This window comes from Chiloscyllium plagiosum, chromosome 7, assembly GCF_004010195.1.
Source record: "Chiloscyllium plagiosum isolate BGI_BamShark_2017 chromosome 7, ASM401019v2, whole genome shotgun sequence".
Lineage (NCBI taxonomy): Eukaryota > Metazoa > Chordata > Chondrichthyes > Orectolobiformes > Hemiscylliidae > Chiloscyllium > Chiloscyllium plagiosum.
Genome location: NC_057716.1, coordinates 65636635 through 65662720, shown reverse-complemented (window position 1 = coordinate 65662720; position 26086 = coordinate 65636635). Strand labels below are relative to the sequence as shown.

Sequence of the window (26086 nt, the reverse complement as noted above, 5' to 3'; positions counted from 1 at the left end):
GAATATGGGTAATATGGGTTTGAATGGAAGGGCTGCAGTGAGAACTGAGCAAGAGGTCAGGCAAAGCCTATCTCAATGTTGGCATCAACTTGCTGCATCTTTTAAACAAGGTCTTGGTATCAAAGTAAAATTCTCATTAGGCAAAATGTTAAGCAGGATTCTTGTTTGTTAATGAACTGCACATCCCATCTCATTAATTTGCAGCTTATCATCTTACCACTCACCACAAGCAAACTATTCTGCTTCGTCTCTCCTCCTTAATACTGATCACCGCAAACAGCTTCTCTGGGCATGATCCACAGGCACTAGCTGCACTGACCTCTTAACCGTGAATATTGGCATTTGATATTTGCCAACTCCTCAGGATTTTCATGCCCCCCCCCATCCACATCCAAGATGCTTAGGAATAGACCTGCATTACAGAGCTCATTAGCAACTAGCATTGAAAAACTGCTCAAGAGTACTTTATGCATATGGACAGATTGGACTGGGCTGCATCTTAGGGATGCTTGCTTGCTCTGTTAGCATTCGCTTACTCACTTAGAGCGTACCTGCATGTTTTATCACATAAATACTTTATTACATGTGGTATCAACTACTTTCTAAAAAAATCCAAAACTTCATGTATAGACTCTCTAGTTCTAGCAGGAAAAAGATGAGAAATGTTACAAAAGATAAACTATTTCTATCAGATGAATGCTGTATTTTTCTAAGTTGAATTGGTCATGAAGTTGTTCCAATAATGGATATAAGAACATGTATAGTTGCGATTTACATGATAGATTATATCATAATATTGAATTGCCAAAGCAAGAACATAAAAGCTTTTTTGAAAAACAAAGACCTTGGGAAAGCATTGATTACAACAATTTTCATACCTCACAGTTTAATTAGCAATTGGTGATTTGCTGTTTGTGGAAGGCCATCATGCAGAAATGATTTGCCTGTAAAACAACGGTGTTGCAATTCAAAAACTAAAATTGTTTGTGAAACTTTGGAATGTTCATAACATTGAAGTACTAAACACAAAAAAGTTAATTGTACTTTCATTTTGTTTTCAATTTTTCTTAGGATCAGCTGGTTCCTCCAATGGATGCAGTAACAACTTTGGAATGTGCGAACAACTGTGTCTACCCAGACCCAATGGAGCCTCTACTTGTGCTTGTACTACAGGCTACCATATTAACCCAGATAACAAGACCTGCTCATCCTTTGATTCATTTTTGATTGTGTCCCAGCTATCTGTTATCAGAGGATTCAACCTAGATGCAAGTGACCATTCTGAAGCCATGGTACCAGTGGGTGGCAATGGTAAATGCAAGATCCTAATTCTCAACAGTAAAATTAACAGAAATGTCACAATATGGCACACTTTTATGGTACATCCTGCATTTTCTAGTAAAAATTTCAAAAATTATCCAGCTGGAGGTCTACCATTCTTTACAAAAAATGTTAAAAATGATGCACGGCTTGCCAAAATTATGTGAGAAAATGTTTTAAAGACAAGCCAAGTTATGATGTACTTTTCAAGTGTGTTTTGTTATACTTTATTAAGAGATTAATTAAATTAAACAAATTTTCATTAGCATGATTCGCATAAAAGTCTGAACATGCTCTTAACCAAGTTTAAAACAAAAACATGGAGTTCTACATGCAAAATCAATTGGAAGTTAAAGATTGTGACAGAAATTATACTCATTCCTCTAATTTCTCTCAGACATTGCTGGATTTGTAACAGTGTTCTATAACTTAGTTCGGCTAATTGTTTCAAAATTCTGTATGTATTTTCTACCTTGCTCCCCAATTTACAGAGGCACTCTAATCCTATCCATCTCCCAACTCATACTGGTGTTTTATACTTCTTCCCTTCCTCATTAGCATTAATATTTCTTCTGCTTTTTCTTTTTTGATAGCATACATTTTCCTTTCTCTTTCCTCTATTCCTCCTATTCTTAATTCATGCTGTATTCCTTCTCCTCAGTTAGTGAAGAAATCTTTCTATCTTTTCCTTTCATCATTTTGTGGGTGGCACGGTGGCACAGCAGTTAGCACTGCTGCCTCACAGCGCCAGAGACCCGGGTTCAATTCCCGCCTCAGGCAACTGAACGTGTGGAGTTTGCACATTCTCCCCGTGCCTGCCTGGGTTTCCTCCGGGTCCTCCGGTTTCCTCCCACAGTCCAAAAATGTGCAGGTTAGGTGAATTGGCTATGCAAAATTGCCCGTAGTGTAGGGGAATGGGTCTGGGTGGGTGCGCTTCGGCGGGTCGGTGTGGACTTGTTGGGCCGAAGGGCCTGTTTCCACACTGTAAGTAATCTAATTGCTGTTACCTTTTTTTATTGAATGCTGCTGCTAGTTGGGGATATTAATAAATGCTATATGTTGGTGTGGACCTTACTCCTCTCTCAAAATTAAATTTATCAAGTGTTCTACCCATAGCATCCATCATTATGCTATGTAAGTAATATTTAACAGAACAGTTTTATAGTAAAATTTGTTAGAGACCAGAGAAACCTCCCCCAAAATAAGTAGTGGAGATATTTTACAGGCATGTGTAAGGCGCTGTGCTCCAGATATAATTTGATTGGTCCACTACCAAGCTTTAATCAAAACATACTTTTCTTACAATGCAATTAAAATGCAACAAAGCAAAGAATTGGTATAACTTTATTGACATACAAACGAAAATATTATTTGACCAATAAGTATCAACTGTTCAATATAGACTGGATCCCATAAACATGACCTTTGGCAAAATGCACTGCAGCAAAACAATTTGTTTTTTTAAATGCTGTCTCTCTCCAGTCCAGTAGAAAGAAACACTGACAGAAACAATCTGCCCCTTCTGATTTTGAAGATGAAAAGTCTCTTAAGTTTTCAATCTAGCAGTAGAGAGAACCCTAGCTGTCTGCTCCAGCAGCTAACTAAAAAAACATTAACTGAAAGCCAAAGCAATGTCCTCTGGGTCTGTATGAACCTGACCCTGCCCACTTTTGATTCTCCCTGCCCAGGGAGAAACCTAAAGTTATTGAAAACTGCCTGTCAGGAGGAGACACCTCGGTAGCACTGTGACAAAATCCCTCTGCAAGAAAACAGGACAGAACATATCTCTTAAAGGCACAGTATTGTCAAAAATTAATTGTAATATGAATTACCAATCCTCAGATTCCTGATTGTAATTGTATGTTTTTTGCAATTTGACAGATGGTATGACTGTAGAACTCTATCATATTTCTGTGTACTTTATAGCAGCAAATATAAAATGTGTAATCTGAAGGCGAATGCTTTTTATGCCCTTTTCATCCTGAAATTATGCAATTTAATCTTTTTACCGGAAAAGAAAATCCTTAAATTCCTATCAAGGATTTAATGATAAATAGCTATTTTTAAACACTATTTGAGGTGTTTAAAAATTAAGTTACATCCAAATATTTCTGGAGAAGGGTCACTGGACTCAAAATGTTAACAGTTTTCTCTCCACAGATACTGCCAAGACCTGCTCATTTTCTTCAGCAATTTCTGCTTTTGTTTTAGAATATTTGGATTGGATTTCCAGCTCAAATCATTCCAAAAACTCTTGTTAATTTTGTTTCAGAATTTTCATGGAGCATAGAACAGTACAGCATAAGACAGGTCCTTTGGCCTCACCCGGTCTTTGCCGACTATGATGCCATTCTAAGCTAATCCCATCTGCCTGTGCATGTGTGTACCTAAATGTTTCCTATCTGCTTCTACTACTTCCCTTACAGGCCTTAGCCTCAGATGCTTTAGTGAAAACGATCCAAATTTGTCCAACCTCTCCTTATAGCTAACACACTCCAATCCAAGTAACATCCTGGGAGTAAATCTCTTTGCACCCTATTCAAATCCTCCACATTCTTCATATCCTCCACATTCTTCATATCGTGTGTTGACATAAGAACTAGGAGCAGGTATAGGACGTCCGGCCCGTTGAGCCTGCTGCGCCACTCATTAAGATCATGGCTAATCTTTTTGTGGACTCAGCTCCACTTAAGCGTGTTTTCGTCATATCCCTTAATTCCTTTATTTCTCAAAAAAAATCTACCTTAGCTTTAAAGGCGATTACTGAAGTAGCATCAACTACTTCCTTAGGCAAGGAATTCCATAGATTCACAACCCTCTGGGTGAAGAAGTTCCTTCTCAATTCAGTCCTAAATCTGCTTCCTCTAATCTTGAGGCTATGCCCTTTTGTCCTAGCTTCAGCTACCGGTGGAAACATCCTATCTACTTCTGTTTTATCGATTCCCTTCATAATTTTATATGTTTGTCAAAGATGCGCCCTCATTCTTCTGAATTCCAATGAATATAATCCTAATCTACTCAACCTCTCCTCATAAACCGACCCCTTCAACTTTGGAATCAACCTAGTGAGCCTCCTCTGCACCCTCTCCAGTGCAAGTACATCCTTTCTCAAGTAAGGAGACCAAATCTGCACTCAGTACTCCAGGTGTGGCCTCACCAGCAACTTGTGCAGCTGCAATATTACCTCTCTCAACCCCTTGAGCAATGAAGGACAAAATTCCATTTGCCTTCCTAATTACCTGTTGTACCTGCAGACCAATCTTCATGCACAAGGACACCAAGGTCCCTCTGCTTGAGGGACCTTGGTGTCCTTGCTGCATGCTGCACCTTTTTACCATTCAAGTAATAATCTGCTTTCACTGTTACTCCTACCAAAATGTATGACTTCACATTTATTCACATTGTATTCCATCTGTCAGACCTTTGCCCAGTCACTCAATGTACCTATGTTCTTCTGCAAAGTTTCACAGTCCTCTGCACACTTTGCTCTGCCACTCATCTTAATGTCATCTGCAAACTTTGACACTGGACATGTGGACCCCAACTCCAAATCATCTATATAAATTGTGAATAATTGTGATCTCTGAGACACACTACCAGTCACTGATTGCCAGCCAGAATAGTACTCATTTATCCCCGCTCTTTGCTTCCTGTTAGTCAACCAATGCTCTATCCATTGTAATACCTTGCCCCTAATGCCATGCAACCTTATCTTATGCAGCAGCCACTAAAGGTCAAAAGCCTTTTGGAGATCTAGGTACACAACATCCACTGGGCCCACATTGTCCACCTGGCTCAAAATGTCTTCACAGAATTCCAAAAGATTTGTCAGACATGACCTGCCTTCTTGAACCCATGCTGCGTCTGTCCAACAGGACAATTTCTTTTGAGGTGCCCTGCTATTTCTTCCTTAATAATAGACTCAAGCCTCTTCCCCAATACAGAGGTTAAGCTAACTTGTCTACAACTCCCCATCTTTTGTCAACCTACCTTTTTAAACAGTGTCCCAGAGTCCAGTGAATTTTGGAAAATTACCGCAGTGCACCTGCTGTTTTCCCACCATCTCTTTTAGTATCCTGGGATGTATTCCATCAGGGCCAGGAGACTTATCGATCCTTAGCTCCATTAGCTTGCCCAACACTACCTCTTCTGTAAACTGATTGTTTCCAGGTCCTCACTTTCCTTCGTCTTTGTCAATTTCTGGCATGTTATTACTGTCATCCACTGTGAAGACTGATACAAAATACCTGTTCAATTGGTCATTTCATCATATCCCATAACGAAATGCCCTTCTCATCCTCTAGGGGACCAATGTTTACTTTAACCACTGTTTTTCATTTTATATATTTATAGAAATGTTTGCTATCTGTCTTTATATTCTGTGCTAGTTTTTTCTCATACTCTATCTTACTTTTCTTTCTGGCTCTTTTTGTGGCTTTCTGTTGACTTTTAAAGTTTTCCCAGTCTTCTAGTTTCATACTGTTTTTGGCCACTTTGTGTGCCTTCTTTTTCAATTTGATAGCCTCCTTTATTTCCTTAGACACCCATTGGCAGATTATCCCTTGTCTTACAGTCCTTCCAGGGTTCTGGGGGGCGGGGATGGTGACAGTAGGATCTATGGGGGGCGCGTTGGAAGAATGCAGGTGAGTGGCTTTGGTAGGGGCGGAAGTGGTGGCGAACACGGCAGTTGAAGGGTTACTCCCTGGATTATTCCCTGGGTTATGTGCAAGTAAGGCTGGAAAGAGGAAGATAATACAGTTGAATGTATGGCTAAAGAGCTGGTGTAGGAGAGAAGTCGTCAAATATTTGGATCATTGGGATCTCTTCCAGTGTAGGAGGAACCTGTACAAGAATGATGGGTTGCACCTAAACTGGAGGGGTACCAATATCCTTCTATGGAAATTTGTTAGTACCTGGACACCCCGCACTGGCCTATTACCCGCCCTTGACCACTTCATTTCCAATTGCCGCCAAGATATTAACCGCCTCAAACTGTCTACACCCCTCCACCACTCCAACCTCTCACCCTCACAACATGCTGCCCTCCACTCCCTCTGATGGTGAGGTTGGGATTGGAGCAAACCAGCGGATAAAGGGGGTGCAGTGGTAGTTTGGTGCACTGACCTCTACACTGCTGAAGCCAGACGCCAACTCGAAGACATGTCTTCCTACCGCCCTCTCAACCATGACTCCATCCTCATCACCAAACCATCATCTCCCAGACAATACAGAACCTCATCACCTCAGGAGATCTCCCACCCACAACTTCCAACCTCGTAGTCCGGGAACCCCGCACCGCCCGATTCTACCTCCTTCCCAAGATCCACAAGCCTGACCACCCCGGCAAACCCATTGTCTCAGCCTGCTCCTGCCCCACTGAACTCATCTCCATCTTCCTCAATGCTGTCCTATCCCCCCTCATCCAGGAACTCCCCACATACGTTCAAGACACCACCCATGCCCTCCACCTCCTCCAAGACTTCTGTTTCCCAGTCCCCAACGCCTCATCTTCACCATGGACATCCAATCCCTCTACACCTTCATCCGCCATGACCAGGGCCTCCAAGGGCTTTTGCCTGAAACGTCGATTTTCCTGCTCCTCAGATGCTGCCTGACCTGTTGTGCTTTTCCAAACTCTGATCTAAACTCTGGTTTCCAGCATCTGCAGTCCTCACTTTTGCCTAATAATCAAGAGATAACAACCCCAGAGTCCTGTTTTTCAACTTCCTTCCTAACTCTCTACATTCCCCTTGCAGGACTTCACCTCTCTTCCTGCCTATGTCATTACTACCAATCTGGACCATGGCCCCTGGCTGCTCACTGTCCCCTTTCAGAATGTTCAGAAACAATTTTGACCTTAGTACCAGGGAGACAAACACCATCTTGGAGTCTTGCTCATGGCTATAGAAACACCTATCTGTGCATCTGTTTATAAAATCCCCACTCACTACACTTCAATCCTCCCTACTGTTCATCACAAGCAATTGTAGTGCCACTCATCTGTCTGCTGCTGTTGATTTCTTCTGAAGCCACCCCCTGAACAAACCCTGAAATGCTACATTTTGATGAGAGGGGAATAGCTACAGGGAAATCCTGCCTGCCCATCTATCTGGATGAACCTTTGGTGTGACCACCTCCCAGAGACTCCTATCTATAAAATTATTCACCTCCTGTGTGCTTATCAATTAGCCCAACTGCTGCTCCAACCGATCCATGTGGGCTGAGAGGAGCTAAGGTGGACACACTTCTACATACAAAGTTGTCGGAGATATTTGATTTCTCTCTAATCTCCCACATCTCACAGGATTTCTTTGCATTTTTTTGCCAAACCAGGAATTGTGCATTTAGAATTAGTAATATGTTGATTTTTTTTTTCTTTCAGCTCGCTTCGCCCTACATGTGGATGTACACATAGCATCAGGATTTATTTACTGGTGTGACTTCAGTATGGCATCTTCAAGGAATGCTATTCGGAGGATTAAACCTGATGGGTCTTCCTTCCAAAGCATCCTAGTTACAGGAATTGGTCAGAATGGTATTCGGGGAATTGCAGTAGATTGGGTGGCAGGTCAGTGCCTGATGAACTTGTAATCTTCCAGCTTTACAGTAATTACCTATAATTTCTTTGTGCAGTATTAAAGAAAATCTGTTAACTAAACAATAGAAAACACCTGTATTAATGTGGCAGATTTAAGCAAGACATCCGAAGGTGCCTCATAGGAGCATTGTAAATCAAAGTGTGATACCAAGCGTATAATGGGCTATCAGCTCAGATGACTAAGAGCTTAAAGAGGTAGATTTGAAGGAACATTTTAAAGAATGAAAGCTGCATAAAAAAAACTGAGAATTGTAGACAGGGTATTCTAAAGCTTGGGGCCTGAAACTATGGCCGCTACAAACCGGTTGTGGAGGAAGCCAAAATTAGAGAGTGCAAATATATCAGATAGTTCTGAGCTAATGGCTATCTTTCCAAAGATTGGGAGGTACAAGACCACAAAAGATTTAAAGATGAGGATGTGAATTTTAAAATCAAGATTCTGCTTAGCATGAAGTTGAATGAAGGTCAGTAAAGAGGGGTGGTAGAGGAATATGTCAAGTCATGGGCATCAGATTTCAATACCTCAAGTTTATTTAGGGTAGAGTATGGAATATTAACTATGGGCACATTAGAGCAAAGAAAAGAGGCACAAATAAAGATGTCACTGGCAGATGAACTGTGATAGGAATGAAGTCAGGCAATGTTGTGGATGTGGAAATAGGCAATCTTAGTGAGGGCATAAATATAAGGTGGGAAGATCACCTTCGGATCAAATGCTTTAACATAGTTGAGAGCAGACTCCACTAATCTTGGGCTGTTAGTAGGAGAACATGATTTGTTTATTGCAAACAATATCTCACTCTTGTAAATAAGGAGAAAATAACTTTGAACAACTGCAAGATAAGAGAAATCTAAAATTTGTTCATACATGCGAATATTTTGCTAAAACATCTGCTTAAGTAACAATATACTAATTTTTGTCTTTTAATTATTAACAAGTCCCAGTCTCACTAAATAAATGAAAACCTGAAGAAAGCTATTTCTAGTACAAAATCCTGCTACATCTTTGAACAGTATTCAGACAGTACTGTAGTTATAGATAAGTCAAGTTTCCCTTTGGCAGTGTATCAGCTACAGATCAAATTTCTGTGTTCTATGTTCATATTTCATTGTTATATTCTTATTTATTTCAATAATGATAATTGCAAAATACCAATGTAAAAATTTAGGTTTTGAATTTGCATTCTGCAAGCTTTCCTTCACCATCTTGTAATTGTAGAAACCCATACATATAAACTAAACATTCTTATGTAATCATCATCACTGTTAAAACCAACTGAAGAGGCATGAAATGACCTTTTGGAGATAGTCGCGCTATGCATGGATTTCACAATTAGTACAGTTTAACACCAACTTGATGTGAACCAACTTGATGTGAAGCATTTTAAAAGTGCTTTGACTGTCATGTTTCATGTTAAGATTAAATGCTTTTTAAATGCAGTATTAAGAATTGTTAGTCACCTGATAGGACAGAATCTGAGCATTGTTAAAAAAGAGATGCATTCATAGCTTTTCATCTTGCACTCATCAGGACAGATGAAAGAATGCCAAATTTCAAAGGGACCAATAATTTTGTCAGGCAGCAGACTTTGATTGTTTGAAACATTTCCTTGGGGGAATGCACCAGGCAACAGTTGTCACATAAAGTTCTGTTTAAATGCAAAAATTGTAATGCCTGCATAATGAAAATATTTAACCTGTAAAAAGTGTGAGTGAGCCATACTGCAATCCCTAATAATAACCTTCCAATGGTATTCTTCAGTCTGTCTTAAGTGCAAGACAAAAAGCTTTGACAATGTCTTTTTTAAAGTTCAATAATAATAAGAATTGGTTGTCTGCATGTGTGCAGGTGTGCAGGTACTAGTGTAGCTCAGGTATGCTGACTCTGCATTATGGTCTTCTGACTGGAAAGTGTAACTTAACAATAGTCTGGTATACATGTTATTATTATTGGTGTTTGATGTTGCATCCTTGGTGACATACAGCTATTTCACTTGACAATAAGAACCTTTTCCAGTCAAACATCAGTTATTGAAATTTGGCCTCTGCTATAGTTTGAAAAGAAAAGAATAAACTTTGTATTATATAATTATCAGCGATGAATGATAATATTAAAATAACTCAATGATTTAATTTGTATGTGACCTGGATTTACATCTCTCTGATAAGTGTACTGAACCCCAGAATAATTTAGTGTGACAGACTGAACCCAAAGCATACAGATTTCATTGAACCACCTGTTCATGCTTCAGAAAGAATGATATATATGTTTCTTCTTTTATGTGATGCAGGCAATCTCTATTTCACAAATGCTTTCCAAACTGAGACATATATTGAAATTCTCCGTTTGAATACCACTTTTCGTCGAGTTCTCCTGAAAACAACAGTGGATCAGCCAAGACATATTGTGGTAAATCCAAAGATCCGATATATCTTCTGGGCTGATTATGGTCAGAATCCTAAAATTGAGCGGGCTTTACTTGATGGCTCCAACAGAACTGTCTTAGTGGATGATGGTATTGTCATGCCACGAGGTCTCGCTGTGGACCACACAAATAATTACATCTATTGGGTTGATGACTCCCTTGACCTAATTGCTAGGGTCTCACCTGATGGTGACGAACATGAGATAATTCGTTATGGCAGTCGCTATCCAACCCCATTTGGAATCACTATCTTTGAAAACAGTATGATTTGGGTGGATAGGAACTTGAAGAAGATTTTACATGCAAGTAAAGAACCTGGAAGCATGGAACAACCGTCTGTTATCCGAGACAACTTGAACTTGTTAAGGGATGTGGTAATGTTTGATAAAAGGATTCAGCCAACATCTCCCAGGCAAGTTAGCAATAACCCTTGCTTGAGCTCTAATGGAGAATGTGCCCAATTTTGTTTTGCATTGCCTGATTTGCAACTTCCAAAGTGTGGGTGTGCCCATGGTAGGTTGGCTGCTGATGGAAAACAGTGTATGACCGTCACTAATGATTATTTGATATATGCAACAGAAGGTTCCATTCAGAGTCTTCACTTGGATACAGCTGACCATACACGACCCTTCGCAGTAGTAAATGTATGGTGGACTGCAGTGGCACTTGACTATGACAGCAGTGACAAAAGAATTTATTTTACACAAAACTTTGGCCAAGGGCGCAGCATAATCAGCTACATCAGTCTTGCAGATGTCTCTGCTTCCCCTACACAGGTGGTATCAGGTAAATACAACAATCATTTTATAAACAGTGATATGACTGTTTATTATACCAGACTAAAATTGAGTGCAGCATTCCACATTAGCACCAAAGCATCAACAAACTTATTGGTTAAAAAATGCTCTTGTATGCTTAATTCTATGGCTGTGGATTCCTTTGCATCTGTTCTCCCTTTGCACTACTATTGATGATTGAGCCTTCAACTGGAATTCTTTCCCTTGACCCTACCATTCATTCCCTTGCGCCATCAATGTCTTTTTCTATGGCTAAGTGCTGTTTGTATTCAATTGTATCAGTTTCCGTAAAGCACTTTAAGACATGTTTCTACATTGTCGTAAATGCAAATTATTATTGTTGTATCTATTGTAGAGTGTAGAATCCAGAGTTGCTAACAACCATGTTTATTATCAGTCTGTATTGGTTAAAACTGATCATGGACAAACCATTATTGTAAATTATATTCTCAATTAAACAAAAAAATGGAGCTTCCTATCACAGAAAGAAAAATTCTATCAATACAATTGATTCCAGTTGCAATGTATGATTGAACCTTATGATTAATTCGATTCAATGTTCCTACTGGTTTTCATTATATTAATTTTGAAGCTGGAATTACAGACCCAATGAATACTGCCCTGAAATATAGATCAATCATCTGACATTGGTGGTTGCTGTGTGCATTGTTACTAGAATTGCTTTCTATTACTTAGATTTTAAATATGCTCTAAGAATGCGTGTTTCGAGTCTACATTAATATTGGTTCAGTCAACGAATGCTTGCTTTTTGCTTTTATACATCAGTAATTTAAATATTTTAAACCATTAACTAATATACAAAAATATTTATTCAAGGCTTGGGTGCTCCTGATGGAATTGCCTATGATTGGATTAACAAGCGGATTTATTATAGTGATTACTTGAATCAAACAATCAGCTCCATAAAAGTGGATGGCAGCGATCGGTCAATCATTGCAAATGTTCCGAGACCAAGAGCTATTGTACTGGATCCTTGCAGAGGGTAAGCTTCTTCAAGCTGCAGATTGAAACTGAGTACTTTATTTTTCAGGTCATATCACAAGCAATCTTAGTACCTTCTTAACTTTATGACCAGTTAATGTAATTAGTTTCCAAGCAAATTCCAATGGTTTCCATCCAGCAGCCAATTTCAAATGTTCTATTGGACATCCATGCAAGCAGAGCATGACAACAAAATAGTACAACATGTACAGGATTGAGTAGGAGGACTTGAACCAGACAGACTGAGAATGACCAGATATCAAACAATGCTGAAAGATTGTTATGATGTGAAAGTAAGTTTAGCTGTTGTCGACTTGTGATATTTCGGAATTTACTAAAGTAGTAGGCTGGATCTTTTGAACTCTTAATACTTATAGTGGAAAAGATGAGCAGAATTATGTTCAGTCAGTTTTATTCACTGGTATAAATAGGTAAAAGGAGACAGTGATGCTGTAACTGCTGCCTGATAGCTGCTGTTTGTGAATTTGTGAGCTTTACTTTCTGGTTCAACAATGAGACCATCAGTCTTGTATGATGGAATGATGATGTTGATTTTAGTCACGGCTCTCCATCAATAACTAAAAACAGGATGATAGAGCAAAACAAAAATTGTTGGCTTGCTGCTGGTCAGCAACCTATTCTATTTTTTGGATTGACCTTGATTTAAGTAGCTGGAGTTCCTATTTGAAAATGTTTAGCATGGGGGAAAGAGGCTTAATGAATATGTATAAATTGGGGCTACAGGATCTTGTCAACAACCCAAAGCTATTTCTGACCCTTCCCGTGTTGTTACTGCTAACTCCTCAAACTGCCCACTGTAAGTGGAATGATGGAGGAGATGACTTTTCACAATATTCAAAGGCATCGTTCATGCTGTTAGGTAACATGCTGGAATGCAATAACACGTGCAAGCCATTTTGTTTGTACTACACAGTAGCTTTTGGCTGTTTAAACTTTTAAGGCATGTAAAATCTCCAGAACCCTTAAAAGGATCTGGCAATGCATTTTTATCTTCATGGGATTTTGTCTGACAGTCCTCTGCTATGAAGACACAATGAGGACAGCAAAACAGAGCTGCAACTGCAAGAGGAGGAAATAGAAGGTTTACTTGTGGGAATCATTTGTGCTTCAAATACAATTGAGAGGTTAAAGACACTTACCTGTGTTTTTTGAACAACAGCATAACAAAGGGACTTTTCACAGAATTGTGTCAGTTCCTGCAACAAGATTTGCCTCTTGCTCCCATTTTTGCCTGGTCACTGCTACCTTGGACATCTTTTCTTTGAGCTTCTTCCAGGTTGTCTGATATGATATTGAATGTAACATGTCAGTCTGCATTAAGTAGATGACTGCCATGTTTGCTTCAGTGAACACCCTTCCCATGAGCATCTGGAAGCCATAGGATTAGGCTTTGAAGCTTGCACAGATGGCAACATTTCCAAGAGAATTCTAATGTTGCCTATATCTATGTCACCCACTGGTGTCTTTTTCAGGACCTTGTGTACTCAAAGCATTCGTTCTGTTGGTAAATAGAATAGAATAAAAAGTTGTTGCTATATGTACTTCTACATGAAAAATATAGTGAAAAGTTTTATAAGTCGCCACACCACACATGCTTACATCAATGACAGAAGTCATATGTAATAATAAAAAGAAAGTAAAATTAGGGCAAAGTAGATCACAGTTCACTGAATGGATCCTGGGCTCAGGGAAAGCCGATTTAAGAAACAATGGATTACCCTAAAAATGCAGCTGGGATGAGATTGCCATTCTAGGACAAGACTGTTGTGACGGGCCACTGGAATATTGGGCCAGAAGCCTCCGCCAAAGCAGACCACCATGCCAGGCTAATACCACCATTCCTAGATGAGACCACCTGCCAGGCCTCTGGAATATCTGGAAGTTGAAGACTAAGAAGACCTCCACACGGAAACAAGATTGCCACACCAGGAGAAGACTGCATCTTGGGAGACCGCCAAACTGTGCTGAGACTGCCACTTCTCCCCTGTCAGGCACCCAAGCCTAGCCACAGATTTGGATCCTTACCCTGGCCTGTGAGACTGGCTCGGGGGAGTCAGCCCAGGACCTGATCCTCACTCACTGGGAGGTGGAGGGAATGACCTGATAGAAGTAAAAGATTGTGAATGGCATCGATAGAGTGGAAAGTATGAGGCCTTTTCCCAGGGTACAGGGGTCAATACTCGGGGACACAGGTTCAAGTGTCGGGGATGTTTAAGAGATTTACGAGTCAAGTATTTCACACAAAGGGTGGTGAGTACCTGGAACGTGTTGCCAGAGGAGGCGGTGGAATCAGACACAGTAGCAGCATTCAAGAGGCATCTGGATGAATACAGGATGAATTGGAAGGGAATAGAGGGATCCTGTAAATGAAGACACTTTTAATATGGAAGGGCAAAATTTGTCAGTGCAAGCTTGGAGGGCCGAAGGGCCTGTTCCTGTGCTGTGCTGTTCTTTGTTTTTGTTTTTTGTTCTTTGTTCTATCCCAGGGTCAAATGGAGCTCTGTCCAGCTTGTCAAATGATGCTGATGTTGCTAATGTTGGTCTTACCTCACACACACCGTGTGTGATGTAACCTGTATGCCTCTATCCACCTTTATTTTCTCATCCTACGATCTGTATGTCCTTGTTTACTGTGATCTACCCATACTGCTCATAAACAAAGATTTTCACTGTACTTAGGCACACATGACAATAAATAAATCCAGTCAAATCAAATCCTGGTGTTGCTGCTACTGCTGCCATCACCAGAGGCCTCCTCCTTCACTCGCTACTCTCCTGACACAAAAGAAAAAGAATATATAAGAATAAAAATATATAACCGGGAATGAGCAGAAAGCAGCCCAACATGCAAGTCTGGGGCCATTTTCTTGGCAGCTGCCATAATGCTTTTTTTTATATAAATCCTCTATCCCTCTAGCTCTTTCACAGAGCACACTACTTGGAGACAAGAGTATCACCTGTACGCTTGGTGTGTAACTCGTCTGTGAACCTCTTTGTACATATCTGTGTTATAGACTTGTGGAACCTAATTGAGTATCAATGAGCAGATCATCAAAGTTCTGAAATTATTCTGCTGATTAGACAAACCTGGTGGCTTTCCCCAAAGATAGCTCACAAAATGTGACTCATATAATAGTGATTTGCTGTTTGCAGAAATGATTTGCTCTCTAGTTGAGACAACACGTGAGGCCACTATTGAATGAAGGCTTTCACATTGAGGTGGGTGAGGGCAATGCTGACATAGAAAATAATGGAGAAGTAGAAGTTGTTCAATAAGTTGTGGGCGGCACGGTGGCACAGTGGTTAGCACTGCTGCCTCACAGCGCCAGAGACCCGGGTTCAATTCCCGCCTCAGGCGACTCTCTGTGTGGAGTTTGCACATTCTCCCCGTGTCTGCGTGGGTTTCCTCCGGGTGCTCCGGTTTCCTCCCACAGTCCAAAGATGTGCAGGTCAGGTGAATTGGCCATGCTAAATTGCCCGTAGTGTTAGGTAAGGGGTAAATGTAGGGGTATGGGTGGGTTGCGCTTCGGCGGGGCGGTGTGGACTTGTTGGGCCGAAGGGCCTGTTTCCACACTGTAAGTAATCTAATCAAAAAAAAAACAACCTACTGGAGAATAATTCAGCTGAATGATCATGTGTTTTGGACTTTCTACCCTTGCATTTAGTCAAAGAACAGTATTGAATGACATGTTAACTAACATTGCAAGACCATCAGCTAGTGCAAGAACAGTCTGTAAACAAATATTCCAAAAAAATAATTAGTAATATTTTGCAGCTTTAAACAAATGCTGGACACCATAACACTATTTTGAGCTCCTATGTCTTTCTCAATTACTCTCTCTTTCTCTCATGCTTCTGTGAATTGCTACCTCAGTTAATGCAGCATGACAACTAGGAAGTTGCTGAGGCATAATCAAATGGTATTTGGTAGCCTGTAAGGGGCACAGTCTAAATATGTTGCAGTCTGAGAGAGAGCAACAAGTTCCAATTCCATGCTCCACTATTCTACAGAAGGAAAGAGTGTAGGAGATTTTGAGTGCAGCTGAAACCGCCATCCATTTGATCCATATCTGACAACATGTAGAGGAAGCGACACAGTCCTGAGCATATATGGGCTGGATTCAAATATCCCTGAATGATGCTTTCGGTTGTGACACAGACTTCTGGAAGAGTTTGCATTCCCTGCGATAAATAAACAGTGCATAGTTTCTTGCACTGTGCAGCAGAACCACACACCTGTCATTCATAGATTTTCCTGCACGTATCGCAGATTCTCTGATAGTCAGTTACTGTATTGAGCCAATTCTAGTGCAATTTCTTAACATAAAATTTCTTTAAAGTCTCAGCCCTGTGGCACAAGGGTTAATGTGGGACTTTGTCATTAACACCACAATAATGGTGAGATAGGAGATCACATGATGGAAAGACATGTAGAGAGCATAATTATGATTTTGGCATTGTAACATCTAGTCACGTGGAGCTGTATATAGTTCCTTCATACGTAATAAAGCAGTTTTTGTCTCAAAGTTACAAAGACTCAGGAATCATAGTGAGGCTAGACGAAGCAATGTAGAACAGCAAACCCCCCCACCCCCAACCGCTGCCCAGATCCTGCACCTCTCTCCGCTTCTTCAAAGATGAACTCAACTCTAATCTATCATGAACTGTTTCCTGGGCAATGCTTTTCACTCTTAACTGCTCATGCACAAATGTTTAATGGACTATCATGTAGGGGCCTCACTAACTCAATATATGCATCACATGGATAGCTGAGTTCTGTGTTGGCACTTGAGCATGAGAGTACTCAACTCAAACTTCACAGTTCAAGACTATCAGATATCAAACATGGAAAGGAATAAGGGTTAGTCAATGGTAAACAGGAGTAGATGAGTTGCAACACAGTGCACCTACAGATTATATTGCTGCGATTTGGACTTAAGTAGAAAGAAAAAAGGAAAGTAAGTATATTTATGAGATGTATGATGTAAAGCAGCTTGCCTGATTTTCCTTCATTAATCTACATGAAAGAAATTGAAGCCAATTACTTTTCATGTTTGAGCTCCAAGCTACCCAATTTGTGGAAAGGTGCTCCATCCAGGTTTGGACTAGGACAGGGGTGGGGAACCTGCGGCCTTAAGGCTGCATGCGGCCATCTAGGCCATTGTGTGTGGCCTTTTGAATGAATCAAAATTTTGCAGAACAAATCTTTTATTAATTTTTTTTGTCCTTTATTATTTTTATTTTAATCTTGAAATTAATGTATTTAAAATACCAGAGAGTAAAAGAAAATTCAACGAAATAATCCTCACAGACTGACTGCTACAATTAAAAAAAAATGTGAATTTTGAAGAATACATAATTGAAGTTTCTTGGATGCGGCCTTATTAGATTACAACTAACATAATGCGGCCTTCCAACATGAAAAGGTTCCCCACCTCTGGACGAGGAAAATCTCCCTTGGGTCTTTTACTTTGTATTAAAATAGCAGTATTAATACAGAATATTAAACATTTCCTTAATTGTTATGTTTTTCTGACAGGTATATGTATTGGACTGATTGGGGAACTAATCCTAAAATAGAACGAGCAACATTAGGAGGAAGCTTTCGTATACCCATTATAAATACCAATTTAGTGTGGCCAAATGGACTGACAATTGACTATGAAGATCAGAAACTCTACTGGGCTGATGGTTCTCTGTATGTTTGTACAATGTTTACACAATATTTATTGATTTTTTTGCCACTAATAGATTGTGTGAAAGAGCTAAAGTTTTATTTGGGTGTACCTATAAGTTTTACATATTTTTTGCATCTAACATCAGTATCAAATTATTTTCATGGCATCAGTTATCTCATTCTACAACTTTGTTTGAAATTGTGCTTTTGCTGCAAACATATATGAACAGCATTCCCTGCTACAGTTTTAAACTTAAATCAACATTACTACAACACTTTTTGTTGTTATCCCACTAAACAAGATTGTAAATTTAAGAACATGTAGATTTTGTGTTAGAATAAGCCATTCAAAAGGCCTCAGATTATTGTACCTAATGTGTTGTGCTCCATATGAACCAGAAAAGGACTTTATTTTCAAATTTTCAGATGCTATGTATTCATCAAAGTACAGCTATAGTGATGAATATATTGATTCCTTGAAGCTCTTTAGTTTTAAGATATTGATTGGATCCTACTAATGCTTTAAGCAGAGAAAGAACAGTTGATGGGCAATTCTATGATCTGGATAGCCCCTCCATTCCTTCCTTCACATAAAGCCTTCCAGAATAGTTGTCCTGTCTTTTACTTCCTTGCTGGTAAGCCTTCATTTCAGTGGCAACTGATGGGCTCTCATACAATTCTTCAGGCCAACTGCAACATTCAGGTAAACAGCTGACTGACAATGCAAAATGAAGTCTAGAGTTAAGATATGTGGTGGCTGAAATTTGAATCCAGTGAGTGTGTTGCACACTCTCTCTTTTTCACACCAACCTGAAACTAGCCCAGCCTTAAAATCGGCTCTTGGATGTTGTATAATTTATCTCATGATGGAAAGGTGGTGGAACGATCCAGGTAGTGAAGGGTTAGGTAAGTTCCATCTGAACACACAAACCTGAGGGTATGTATAGCCATAAAATTGCCAAGAGGTATGATGTACCTGAGAAGGAGAAACGATTGACGTTAAATCCTTGCGGAATACGTTGGTAACAGTGTAGATGCAAGAAAATATTGCTTGAAGCATGCAGACTAGGACTGGCCAGATAATTTTATAGCATTGCTTTGAATTACAATAAATATAGTTACTGAAAAAACATTTTTACAAATCTCTATTCATTGTGCTAATTTGAGATTTGAACCCTTGCTCTGGTTCTGAATTTAAATAATTACATATCACCAGATTCTTTTCTAATCATTTCTGCGGTTTTACTACCCCGTTGTGGTTCCCAGTGTATAATTGAGATGTGAGTCATTTGAAAATGTCAGTTTCTAATAATTAATATTTTCTGCAATGTTTAATCATATTCATTTCAGAAGGAAGATTGAGCGGTGTAGCCTTACAGGTACAGACCGTGAGGTGATTGTTAGCACTGCAATTTACCCATTTGCAGTGACCCTCTATGATGAGTATCTCTACTGGACAGACTGGAACACTAGAAGCATCTACCGGGTCAATAAGCATGATGGGGCTGACCAGACTGTGATGATACAAAACCTCCCACATCGCCCAATGGATATTCATGTCATGTCTGAGAACAAGCAGCAACAATGCAGTAATCCATGTGATCAATTTAATGGTGGTTGCAGTCACATTTGTACTCCAGGTATTAATTATTCATACCTATAATAGTTAAATAATTGGACAAAAATATTTCTTAATATTTTTATCCATTCCATCTTTTGAGAACACACCTTATATACATAAGAACAAATTATATGAATGGAAGCAAGCCATTTTTAGCTTCATGAATGTGTTCCCCCATTTAATTAGACATGAATGTTCTGAACTCCATTTGTCAACCTTCTACAAATCCTTTGATTCTCTTGCCTAATGAAAATCTATTAATCATGGTGTACATTTCAATTATTGAAGACTTTTGGGTGAAAACAATGACCTTTGTGTGGAAACATGCTTCCTGATTTGATTAACCACAATAGTCTAGTTTTATCTCCAGAGAAATATTTGCCCCATTTTCAATCCTGATTTGCACTTTGTACATGGTGCACTTTGAGAGGTGCGGTATTCATTGAAAGGATTCCTAGCCTCTGACTTGCTCTTATTGCCACTGTATTTATGTGGCTGGACAGTGGTGTCCACCAGGATGTTGTTAGTGTGGTTTCAGGGTTTACAATTCCACTGAATGCCAATGGCCCATAGTCATAGAGTCCTACAGCATGGAGGCAGGCCCTTTGGCCCAAACCGGTCAATGCTGACCAAAATGTCCAGCCACGCTAACCCCATTTCCCTGCACTTGGCCCATATTTCTTCTAATCCTTTCCTTATCCATGTATTTGTCCAAATGCCTTTTAAATGGCGTTAATGTACTCACCTCAATCACTTCTGCTGACAGGTCATTCCATGTGCATACACCCTCTGTATAAAACATTGCTCCTCAGGTTCCCTTTTATTCTTTCCCTTCTAACCTTAAACTGATGCCCTCTAGCCCTCGATACTCAACTTTGGGAAAAAGACTGAGTGCTATCCATGCCTCTCATGATCTTATACATCTCTATAAGTTCCCCCCTCAGTCTCCTACGCTCTAAAGAAAAAGTCTTAGCTTGTCCATCTTCTCCCTATAACTCAGACACTTGAGTCCAGGCAACTCTTTTCAGTTTAATACCATGCTTCCTATAGCAAGGTGACCAACACTGAACACAACACACCAAATGCAGCCTCACCAATGTCCTCTATAATTGCAATATGACTTCCCAACTTCTATACTTAGTGCCCTGCTTGATGAAGGCCAGTGTGCCAAAAGTCGTCTTCACTGCCTTGTTTACCTGTGATTTCATTTTCAGAGAACTCTGAACCTTAACTCCAAGATTCCTCTGTTCCACTACACTCCTTAAGGCCCTCCCATTTACCATGAAACTCCTACCTTGATTTGACTTTCCAAAATGCAAGATCTCACACTTATCTATGTTAAACCCCATTTGCTATTTCTCAGCCCACTTCCCCAGCTGATCAAGGTCCTGCTGCAATTTCTGATAACCTTTCCCATTGCCCACAATACTGCCTATTTTAGTTTTCATCAGTAAACTTACTAATCATGTTTTGTACATTCTCATCCAAATCATTGATATGGATAATAGGCCCAGCACTGATCACTGAGACACTCCACTAGTCACAGGCCTCCAGTCCGATAAGCATCCTTCCACTATTTCCCTCTGCTTCTTGCCATCAAGCCAATTTTGTATAAAATGTGCCAGTTTGCCCTGGATTCCATGCGATCTAATCTTCCAGAGCAGCCTACCATGTGGAACCTTATCAAAGGCCTTACTGAAATCCATTAGACTACGTCTACTGCCCTGCTCTCATCCATCTTCCTGGTCATTTCATTGAAGAACTGTAACAAATTTGTGAGGTATTATTTCCCACTCACAAAGCCATGCTGACTACTCTTAATCAACCCCCAAATGCATGTATATATTATCCCACAGAATCTTTTCAAGTAAATTACCCACCACAGATGTTAAACCTACTGGTCTATAGTTCTTTCTTTCTTTGCAGCTCTTCTTGAATAGTGACACAATATCTGGGACCTCACCCGTGGCTAATGATGATGCAAAAATAGCAGCCAGGGCCCCCGCAAATTCTTCTTAAGCCATTTGCCGTGTTCTTGGATATAACTGGTCACGACCTGGAAACTTATCCACCTTCATACATACTAATACCTCGAAAACTTCCTCTACGGTGATATGGACAGTCCCAAGATATCACCACTAACTTCCCCAAGTTCCCAAGTCTTCATATCTTTCTCCATGGTAAACACAGAGGAGAAATATTCATTGTGAACCTTGCCCATCTGCTGCGGATCTACACATATAGCCCACGTTTTGGTCCTTGAGGTGTCCCATTCTCTCTCTAGTTATTCTTTTTCCTTTCATATGCTTAAAGTACCTCCTTAGTTTCACCCTAATCTTCTCAGCCAAGGCTAACTCATTCCCCCTTTTCACGCTCCTGATTTCCTCCTTCAGTAAACTCCTGTATTCTCTGTATACCTCCAGGGATTCCCTTGATCTCAGTATGCCTGTACCTGAGCTATACTTCCTACTCCTTTCTGGTTGAAGCCTCAATATCTCTTGACATCCAGGGTTCCCTATTCCTTCCAACTTTGCCTTTTACCCTCTCAGGAACTCTAGCTATCTCACTTTTAAAGGCCTCCCACTTGCCAGAGGTCCCTTTGCCTGCAAACAAACTACTCCAAGTTTTGCTAGGGTTCCTTAATGCTTTATTTGATTAAATGCTGCCTTGTTGCAAAGAACAGTCAGTCTTGTCTCACTTCTGGATTTCAGTTATTTTGTCCATATTTGGGCCAATGCTATGATACAGCCAGAAGCTGAATGATCCTGATGGAGCCCAACTAGAGTGGCAGTGAACACGTCATTTCTTTGCTAGTGCTGCTTGATAAGACAAGCTTTCTATCATTAGACTAATGGGGTGATAATTGGCTGCATTAGATTTGTCTTGCTTTTTGTGAAAAGAACATTCCCTGGAAAATTCCACATAGATGTCAGTGTACTGGAACTTCTTGGCTAGAGATGCAACTGGTTCTGGAGTACAAGTCTTCAGTGCTTTTGCTGAAATGTTGTCAGATCATAGTCCTTGCAGTATCCATTGCCTTTAGCTGTACTATGATGTCATGTGGAATCAGTCAAATTAGTTCAAATTGGCATCAGTGATACTGAGGACCTCAAGAGCAGGCAAGGTTATTCATTCACTTGGTGTTTCTGGCTAGTACCTGATGCAAGTACCTTAGCCTTGCACAGACATACTTAGCTCCACATCATTTAGGATGGGAATATTTGCAGACCCTTCACCACCAGTTACTTGCAGAGCTTAGATCTGGTTCTGCATTTTCACTACTGTACGTCATGTATCCAGTTTCATAATCCAGCTAAGAGTGTTATACATTTGGAAGATTAGAGCTGAGGGAGACAAGCGGAGTAACCATTTAAATTTCATTGATAATTAGAGTCCATAGCATTATTCCAATCTCAATGGTAACATGTTGTTTACATGTTATGTAAAGCACTCTTTTATAGATTTGTTTGTTATAAGTTTGATTAATGAGTATGAGTACTGTGCTGACTTTTATATTGCCATTGTGCTTTAGGGCCTGAGGGTGCAGAATGCCAATGCCCTGCTCATGGAAATTGGCGCATGGTTAATAACAATAAAGACTGTGTTTCATCTGATGCTACTACATGTCCCACTGGCTACTTTACTTGTTTGAATGGACGTTGTATCCCAGAAAGGTGGAAATGTGACACTGACAATGATTGTGGAGATCAAAGTGATGAAACAGAGAGAGTGTGTGGTAAGTTCCTTTTCATAAGATACAAAATGTATCTTCATCATAGTAATCAACTTCATCATCAAAATCTATCATAGTGGCAATAAACTTGATTTTGGAAATGATTCATTATCAGTCTTCAGTTATATACAGTAGAAATGGAACTTGTGTAAAATACCTTCTTTGAAGTCACAAGTACCAAATGGACATTTGAGCTAATATAATTTCAGTTTATAACTGGTACAGACATTCCGTTCACTAGATGCTGTTATTAAAATGTAAGTTTCGGCATTTTTGTGAATATTGTGTGGTTCTTGATAAGTCACGTTAGCTCCTCTATTCTCCCTTTTTCAACTTTGCCAAGTTGCATTGTTTACATTGGAAACCTATTCCGCTACATTTTAAGCTGCAGATTATGTATTCAACTTCTCTGGGGGCAATCCAGCATGCAAGCATAGGCCACTACTTGCACTGCACAGAGAAGCAAGATGTGAAGGAGCTAAGATGAATGTAGGTATGGTGTGACAAATCATTTTCAAGCAAGATAGTGAAGTACAAAACAGGATTTATTCATAGAATGTAATGTTTCATATGTTCTGTCTGACCAACACCAAGTGTCTCAGAAGTCTCTGTATATGATCTTTTTTGAGTGCGCATTAACCAATGAACTATTTAATCCAGTGCTGCTGCCATGGTACCCTATTTGATGAACCTCTCACTCTCCACACATTCTATCCTTCCTCTGGGGATCACTGTTTACCAGTCATCATGTAAGAACTGCAAGTTGATATTGAACTTCTCTTGTAATAATGCAGGATTTTAAAAATTAGGAAAATTGTATTGTGCAACATGCTTTCTTTGCAGTTGATCAATTTTAATTCATGTAACCTGATAAGGTTCATTGGGTCATACTGTACAGAAGAGGTCCTTTGGCCCATCAAGTCTATACCGCCAAAAATATATTACTACGTACACTAGTCCCACTAGCCTGCACTAGGCCCATGGACTTGATTGTGATGACACTTCAAGTGCGCATCAAAGTACTTTTTTAAAAGTTGTATGGTTTCCTGCCTCAACTACCCTCCCAACAGCACATTCAAGGCCCTCATCATCCTCTGGGTAAAAATGTTTTCCGTTCTAACCTCCTGAGTTTCACTTTTAAAATAGTCTCCCTTGTTAGTGACCCTTTGACTAAGGTTTAAGATCTTGTGTAAAGCTTTAAAGGATCCCAAGTAATCCCACAGATCAAAGTATTAAAAATAGCATCAAGCCAAAGTCACACTGCACCTGATCCAAACTGCAATGTGAGACCACTTCCTGTCGGGGTTGTGACACTGACTGTAGAGAACGTAGGACTTTTTCTATTAAAATAAAAGAACTAGTTTTAGAAACATGTACAATGAGTTCTTGCAATTTCAAATATGGAGAATCAAATGAGAGCTCTTAGCGATTCTGCAGAAATTATCTGTTTGACATTGGATATGGTAAATAAAGTATGATGTATCAAAGAACAAAATACATGGAAACATACTTTTGTTTCTTTTTCATGCAGTCCACATGGGAACAAAAGCTCATGGAGGTATCTATTATGTGGTTTACTAAAATATGTTCATTTATTTACATTGTCAATACATTGTGAAATGATGTCATTGATTAAGCTTCCCACAGGGTTATTTTAATTCAGTTAGCAGCGCTTTGACCTTAGGTAATGGGTTTAAGCACCTCTCCGGGGATTCAGGACATCATCTAGATTGAAATTTCAGTTCAATACTGGGAATGTATTACTTTGATAAAAATGTTTTTTGAGTAAGATATTTTATTCCAAGGCCTTGCCAGTTTGTACAGGTGGATGTAACAGATCCCGTATGTTTATAAGAATCTCAGGGTATGCTGGCTCATGCCACGTAAAGCACATTAACTACTTATTCATCCTGCGATTACTGTTAAATGAACATATGCCCAAAGAAGGGGGAGGAACAGGAAATTGACAGGCAATGAATCACATTAAGGTTTGTAACTAGATTTCAGATAAGAAAATAATAAAAGCAAAACAAAACATTTTATTCTGTTTTACATGCAGCCTATTTGGAAGCATTTGTGTATGTGGAAGGTAATGCAACATTTTCTTTTGCAAAAGGGAGAATTGTCAAAACAACATTTTAAAAATCACTTTTGTACCAGATTGTTTTAGTTTTGGTATCTCTCCTCTTTCCCTAGCTTTTCATACCTGTTCACCATCTACTTTCACTTGTGGAAATGGCCGATGCACATTATATAGGTATCGCTGTGACCATTACAATGACTGTGGAGACAACAGTGATGAGGTTGGCTGCTTGTTCCCTACTTGCAATGCCACTTCAGAATTCACCTGTAGTAGTGGAAAATGTATTAGCAGTACCTATGTCTGCAATGGGGTGAATGACTGCCATGATAATGGAACTTCAGATGAGAGGAACTGTCGTAAGTACAATGCACTCATTCAGGTTGTCTTGGGAATAAATAAAATGCTGAAATAGTCACTGATGCAACAAAGAACCTTAAAGAGCTCATAACTCATTGATTTCACCCCCTCAAAATGATGCCCTGCTCCAGGTATATTGTTAAAATTGATAATGTCACATATTGCAGAAAGTAATTATTGTAGAATATTATATGCATTGATCTTGCCTTTATTAATATTTTGTATTACCTCATAGGTTGAACTGGACAGTATAAGTACTGTAGCAAAATGTGAATTTAATGTTGCACATTAACTTAGCCAATATTTGAATTAACAGTTTTGAATTAATAGATAAACTGCAGTAAATGCCAGTTTATCGTGCATCAGGTTTGTATTGTATTTTGTTGTAGGGGACTGGAAAAATAGCTGATCATTTTCTTTAGGAAGTGTTTAATGACATTCATATGGATGT

The 26086-nt window shown here is 39.6% G+C and overlaps 1 protein-coding gene across 2 annotated transcripts in view; it reads left to right on the top strand.

Moving 5' to 3' along the window:
• Positions 1-26086, top strand: part of lrp2a (low density lipoprotein receptor-related protein 2a) — a 333042-nt gene that overhangs the window by 174964 nt on the left and 131992 nt on the right. Inside the window, exons 37-46 of one of the 2 annotated variants that reach the window (XM_043693941.1) lie at positions 1072-1311; positions 7703-7888; positions 10210-11130; positions 11979-12144; positions 17704-17862; positions 19192-19481; positions 22995-23198; positions 24727-24753; positions 25255-25284; positions 25392-25634. In XM_043693941.1, the coding sequence (XP_043549876.1) occupies positions 1072-1311; positions 7703-7888; positions 10210-11130; positions 11979-12144; positions 17704-17862; positions 19192-19481; positions 22995-23198; positions 24727-24753; positions 25255-25284; positions 25392-25634 (2466 nt within the window). The remainder of the gene's footprint in view (positions 1-1071; positions 1312-7702; positions 7889-10209; positions 11131-11978; positions 12145-17703; positions 17863-19191; positions 19482-22994; positions 23199-24726; positions 24754-25254; positions 25285-25391; positions 25635-26086) is intronic. The other variant, XM_043693942.1, reaches the window with a different exon arrangement.